The 7,149-nt window shown below is 49.2% G+C and overlaps 1 protein-coding gene across 1 annotated transcript; it reads left to right on the top strand.

Moving 5' to 3' along the window:
* Positions 1–3,680: 3,680 nt before the first annotated feature.
* On the top strand, positions 3,681–4,109 carry BJ212DRAFT_1294038 (uncharacterized protein; the record flags this gene model as incomplete). Its single annotated transcript, XM_041332188.1, has 1 exon — positions 3,681–4,109. A coding segment is annotated over one exon (429 nt), but the record flags the coding sequence as incomplete, so codon positions are not given.
* Positions 4,110–7,149: the final 3,040 nt, after the last annotated feature.

Genomic DNA, 7,149 nt, shown 5'->3' with positions numbered 1-7,149 from the left:
CACACCGACTATGTGAGAAACACCTACCATCTCCGTATCCTCGTGCACCACATCGTGCAATCTCTTGAGTAATAATGAGCTCGTGGAAATAGTTGAACTAGGAAAGCACCTAAGTTAGGGCGAGACGAAGAATTCAGGATATGATTGTGTTTACCTCCTCAGGTTTCACGAGACCGTCCATCAAGGATAACCCTTGAAGGTGTTTTCCTGGACCCATACGCATTGCGTGCAAGTTCACTGCACTATACAGAAATAAGAACCTGAACGACGAGAAGTAGATTAACATACGCCATCTTATCAATTACGCTTTGACTGGGTCGTTTGCCATCCTCTTCGCGGGCCTATCACGGAAATTGAATAAGGCACGGGTCATGAAAGAAATCCTGATGCCTCACCTGTGCATCCTCATAAATGAACTCGTCAACAAAGCGACGCATGGCCTGTTGAAAATTCCTGTGGTTCTGTATAAAAGTTCAGGGAAGAGCTCCGGAAAACGATTGGAACAGCTCACCTCGGTGTAGTAAGGGCTGTGATACCCCTGTGACAGCCAGGTAGGCTCTGCATACGGGACGTCACTGATTTCTCCGACAATTCGGCTGTATACGACAGGTTGTTCGCCTTGAATAGTACCAATCTGAAGGCGTTGGTATTGAGGTCGCTCCAAAATTTCATGACGATGCAACCCGTAGAATGCCTCCGTAGCGTCCTGGCCAGCTGAGGAACAAATTTCATTTGAAACTGTCATGCATAGCTGTCATGGGAGGCATCCTACCAATTTCCCCATCCGTCAAGACAGATATCCCTCCGGGATGCAAGTCCTTAAACCGGGACAGATTATATACCTTTGCGTCGATGACCACCCACTAAAAAAGATAATTGTTCGTCTCAGTAACAGTTTAAGATGCTCTACCGAGTCAACACATACCAAATCATCCGGCTTGTTATGCTACATTTCCGCGACGGTCTCAGAAAGTGGTCTCAAGGCCTTAAGTGAAATTTTCAACGCACCTCAGCAACCTCCTCCAGAGTAAATTGTTTCAGTTCTTTGGCGGCCATGGGAGCAGGATGTCTTAAAAGACCCTGTCGGACCTGTCATCGTCTTATACGGGAGACTCATCTTCAGTTTCACGTGTTTGTCCAGTTCGGCAAAGCGAGCCGGCTCAACATGACAGATTTGTGACAGATTATCAGATGAACCAAGCTGATTACCCAAGTACCCTTTTGCTTCCGCTTCTTCTCATCCCGTGCCATCAACTGCCATCGTGGACATCGCCTCTCGCGACGTTGCGCTAACGGCCAAGGTACTGTACAGTTTGGTGTCTATTTTCTGATCTGTCTGACGACAACTACACGATACAAAGTTGAATCCAGCAATCATTGCAAGTCAGCAACAGGCTGCTTATTGTTTTTGTGTAAAACATCCGTCAGTAGCCTTCTAGCCTGCTGGTATCCGTAAAGCAACTAATGGATGATGGGGCTTCTCAGAAATCATGAGTCCAATGAGCTCAGTCTCTTTTCTTGACGATGATTCCCAGAGAGAGCTGGACGACCTTAATAAACGAATTACCGCCCTGCAAGAGAGGAAGCACGCCCTAACGTTTGAAGCCTTTCAAGTCCACACCACCATACGCACTCTTCAAAGTCGTGCTGCTCATATTACGAACAAGACTGCTCCTGTATCTCGTCTTCCATCAGACGTGCTTGCAATCATCTTCGAGGAGAGCCGGCGGCTACTTATACCTTGGAGCAATGTAGTAAAGCGCCCACTTTCTTCCGAGGTGCAGCTATCCCACGTTTCATCTAGATGGCGGGAAGTAGCACTTTCAACCCCTGCTTTGTGGACAACTATCAGGTTCCCGATTTTGCACAAAGAGGCTGCCGCTATGGCATATCTCCAGCGGTGCAATCAAGCGCCCCTCAGTGTTCACATAGGCCCAAGAGTTTCTGATCCGGATTTGCTGCGCTTTATTGCCGCGCAATTTGTTCCCCGATGAACCAATTTCGCGAGCTCACTTTCGACAACCGACGAGCGCCAGGAACTCTGCGCATTGTTTCCCTTGTTCGCAGAAGAACCCGCTTCGACCCTAAGAAGATTGAGGATTTGTTGCAATGACACCCGCAGCGCTTCTAGTGTTGTTCCTCGCCTCGATATTTTCAAAGCAGGAGCGCCACTCTTATCTGATGTACGCCTCAGCGCCCTTGCAGTCGGACTGCCCCAGTGTTCTGCAACCACTCTGCATCTTGAACCGCAGCCAGGACCCGGGAATCCTTTGTCCAGACTTGCTTTCCTCGATATCCTTGCTCCCCTATCAGCTACCCTTACTACCCTACATCTGAGAGGGTTCATTAGCGGGTTTCACCAAGAACCTGGTAGCGCACCTGTTGAACTCCCTGCCCTGAAGGAGTTATTAGTGTACGGTAATACCCTGAACCACGGATTCAACGTTTTCCGCAACATCTCCACTCCTGCCATCAGAACTTTGTCCCTTGTCAATGTTAGGCGACAGGGCTTGTCTTCAATTCACAAATTTATTGCCAGAACATCTCCAGAGCACTTCCAACATCTCCACACATTACGATACATAAATTGCGATATTGACGATGATCTCGACGTTTACCTCCCTCATGCAACATCTGCTCTCACTGAACTTGCTGTGTCCATCAAACATCACACTCATCTCCTGCGACTTCTGCTGAACAGCGATAGACAAGCTGCCCTTCATGGGGTGCCTCCATTGTGGCGCAATCTCCGCACCTTGACTCTCCACGTTTCCAAACCATTGGACCGAGAAAGAGAGGATGTGGAATCCGACGAAGAAGATGATCCGCCCCCAACGATGGGACTACTATTGGAGGTAGTACAGGAGAGGAGAGCGGTGGGCAAGCCCCTCGATCTTCTTCGGATCGAGGGTCCGCACGCTCGTTCATTCTATGAAGAGTTCACAACTCTTCTCGTGAAAACACACGAAGATCTTCATACTGAACTCTTTTCAGCATCTTTGCCTTCTTCAGTCGACGTTCAGGATTCAGAAGTGGATTGGGCGTTTGCTGCTCACTACATTGGAAACCAATATCGTCTTTTCATGTTCAAGAAGCATCAACAATTTGCCCCCCCACAGTACTCCGGCTATCCATCCCCGGGGCTTCCAGTCATGGCATACCCTTCAACACATACACATATTCCATAGAAGGATCTGTTTCTCTCAATCTAAAACGGGACTTGATCCTCAACTTTGCTGCTCGTTATCTGTAATTTACTGTACTTCGACATGATTTCACGTCATACCTAGGGCAATCATAGAAAAGCACAGCCACCGGAACGGTGGATGAAACAATGCGCCCACTTCCGTTAAATCATATGATGGAGCCAAACCGCACTGAGCATCATGACAAGATTTCGGATCCGCACCAGCACCGATTGATTGCGAGAATTCGCTTGGTCAGAGTTTTGTCTTCATTCTCTGACCTTCTACTGCTGGCTCACGCCCGCACCTTGTCCGATCAAGTAGTCCCCTCCGACATCAGCCTCCTCAAAAAAACGTGTTCTCAACGTGTTTTTCAGCCGCCCTTTAACCCTGGGAGGTCCACAGGAAAATATCACTGAACTTCTTTGTTCTTCGATGTGAGCCTCAACATGGCACCTTTTGCAGCAGCTGACTTATTTCATAGACGTGCCGTCGATGAACCACGACCAGGCTAGGGTCAGCAGCAATACGAGTCAGGAAGATTTGGATGAGATAACACAACAAATTCGGGCACTTCAGTCTTCGCAGGACGAGCTGTCCCGCTCGATCCGCAATCTACAGGTCCGTGCAGCTCGCATACAGAACCAGAAGGCAGCGGTGTCACGTATCCCCTCTGATGTCCTCTCGATGATATTTGAGGAGTGCCGTCAGCTCAATCCACAATGGTCCGGCGTTCTCTTCCTTCTCCACCAGTCACCCGTTGAGGTACGACTGTCGCATGTATCAAGTCATTGGCGTGAGGTAGCCCTTACCTCACCTTCCCTTTGGTCCTCTGTTCATTACCCATTCGCGCATAAAGAGGATTCGCTCGTGGAATATTTGAAGAGGTCAGATGGGTCGCTTCTCGACGTATACATCGGGCCATGGAGACAGCACCCTCAAATTGAGCGTGTGTTGACCGATATTATCTTACCACACCTTTCCCGTTTCAGACAATTGGTTCTCGACGCCGTTTCACGAGAGACTTTGGCATCGCTCCTCGAAATGTTTCGTGACGTGTCTGCCCCTGCTTTGACACGGCTGCGAGTGATGTGCAGGGGACCAATGTCGACTGCAGGTCCCATCGCTTCTGCAAAGCTCTTCACCAAGGGAGCCCCTTTGTTATCCGATGTTAGGTTCGACAGCGTTGTAGTCATCCTCCCCAAAACAGAAGCAAAAACGCTCCATTTTTGCCCGCCACTAGGGCCACCCTTCCCGCTCACACGCGAGAAACTCTTCCGAGCAGTGTCGGCATTCCCATCCCTCCGTAGGCTCCATGTGAAATCGGCTATAGAGCTGAATAATGTAACCCCTATTCCGCTTATCCGCTTGCCCTTATTGAGGGAATTAGTGGTACATGGCCTCGCCGTGTCAACAGGCATCCGTATATTTGATGTAATATCCACGCCAAATATCGAGAGCCTCTACCTCGTGGATATGAATTGCTCCGCAATATCTGCTATTCACAGATTCATGACACGGTCTTATCCGGATGCGTTCCAGTCCTTGCGCGTGCTACGGTATATCAGGTGCGAGTTTAGCGAGGACATGGACATCCATTTCCTTCGCGCAACCCCTGGTATCTCCCAACTGCTCATACCTATCGATAAAACAAATTACCTGATACGCATGCTCGTGAACAGTGACAAACAAGCAGCCATTCACGGCTGCGCACCACTGTGGCCAGAGTTGCGCACTGTTACCCTGCACACACCTGGGTACTGTGCGCAGGTGGTTGGCGCGGGCGGTGTCCCCGACGACGAGCCTTCGCCTACGATGAACCTCCTTCAGGAACTGGTTACAGGGCGAAAGATGTTGGGCAGACCGCTAAGCAAGCTCTGCTTTAAAGGACCAAATGCAGGACCCTTTGCGAACGAGTTCCACTGGGGGCTCAATCGAACGAAACACTTCGTACATACCGAAGTTGTTTTCTGTCAAATCCCTGCTTTATCACAGGATGGAGGACAGGAATACGACTGGGCTGTCGTCGCTGAGGCATATGGTATGCAGTTGCGGCAGTTTCTTCAGCAGGTTCAAGGCATACGGCATCAGCTAGCTACTATTCTTCCACCTAACTTTTCGTTCCAGCAGCTACGAAGACGAGTAGACGGGCCAGCATGATAGATATTTTACGAGAAAATCTGACTCACACCTTTCGCGTACTTGATCACCATCAGTTTCGGAGCATTAGTATTCGACATTTATTCATGGTCTTTAAGACGTTATATTTCGTTCTTCATAATTTCGATTTGGGACGTTCTAGGTCTCGTGCTTCTTTACCGAATGCTCCCTCAGTGACAAGTTGCCTCATGTTCTCTTCAGACAATCCGAGTTCTCTGAGAATGTCTGCTGTGTGTTTCCCTGGATCTAGTGTTTTGATTTCGTCTGGTAGAGGTGATGGTGATGTTCTGCTCAGCTCCGGATGGGGACTAGGGTAGATAGATCCATGGAGTTGAGCTGCTTCCGTGGGAGACAGGACTGGAACTGCGCAAGCATCAGTGCCTAATGATGGCAAATCAATCAGCATGAGAACCCTTCTGTGATGCAATACTTGCCGTGGAAAACCTCCGTCCAGAAATCTCTTGGTTGTGTTCTGAACCCATCTTCAAGATACCTGCGAAGTTCGGGCCAATCTTCCTTCGTAGACTGCGTCGACTGTGACGGTGACCAACTCCCTTGCTTTCCACTGGATTTCATGACCTCGTTGAATTTGCCAATAAACTGCGCAAAGAACTGGGGCTCCAAACACCCTACGCTCATCCACTTTCCGTCTGAGCAGGTGTAAACATCGTAGAATGGCGCGCCACTGTCAAGGAGATTCGTGCCTCGCGGTCCTCCCCAGGCACCGCTCCCAACACTTAGAAGTGGAAAAGACGATACATAACGCGAACCAGAAACCTGCCACCTATATTTATAAATCATTGAGACTAAATGCCCCGGCACGTACCATGTCCACATTCACGACTTGTCCACGGCCACTCCTACCTCGCTCGATTATAGCCAGTAATATACCATTCGCACACAGTAGGCCGCCTCCAGCAAAGTCAGCAATTAGATTCAAAGGAAAGGTGGGCTTGTCGATGGTTCCCGGAAGCATCTGCAAGAGTTTAGACATGCTTCGTCAAAGTACAAGCGAGCCGCACGGAGAGAATGCCGCTAAGGGCGATATAATTGATGTCATGACCTATGGCAGAAATCTTAAACTAGGCCATGCGTATATGATGATACTTACCGGCCATAGTAGAGTGCGAGCCTTAAAATCATTGAGAACATGCGAGAACATACACTTGGCATGCGTACCATTTCTTGGGAACCTTGAGGGAACATCAGTTGGATGGGATTTCAGAAGCTCATGTGTACCCTCACCCTGCGAGCCTTGCATATATAAGTTTGTCATTCAGACCTTCCCGCCTGTCATTGGTATGAAATACCTCAGGACCGAGCCCTAGTTTCTCAAGCACTCCGGGTCTGAATGGATCAATGAGGACATCTGCTTTAGCAATGAGGTCCTTCGCGACTCGCACTCCGCTCGCAGTCTTCATGTCCAACACAATCGACCGCTTTCCCGTGCAAAGCAGATCTTTGGAAGTTGAGGAAGGGCGATCAATGCGGATGACGGATGCCCCATTGTGAGCGAGTACCAGACCTGCGAATGGACCCGGTGCCAGGCCTGCAAACTGTGGATGTTCGTCGTTTGTTTGTTTCACTTCAACTGCTACGTACTTCTACTACTTTGACGCCACTGAGCGACATTGGTTAGACACTCGACGTCGTTTGTAATCAGTGAGCAGGTGAATACTAGGACTCTCCTAGACAAGCGAAGGAAGATAGTAAACACGCACTTCCTCGGGTTGGTAGCCGAGCACTTCCGAGCTCCGGTTACTTAAGTTAGCCAAGCAAGACTAATTATATCTTCAACTTGAAC

This window comes from Suillus subaureus (assembly GCF_016647635.1).
Source record: "Suillus subaureus strain MN1 chromosome Unknown BJ212scaffold_621, whole genome shotgun sequence".
In the NCBI taxonomy this organism is placed as follows: domain Eukaryota; kingdom Fungi; phylum Basidiomycota; class Agaricomycetes; order Boletales; family Suillaceae; genus Suillus; species Suillus subaureus.
Note: the sequence above shows the minus strand (reverse complement) of the source record. Positions and strands in the feature narration are given on the sequence as shown.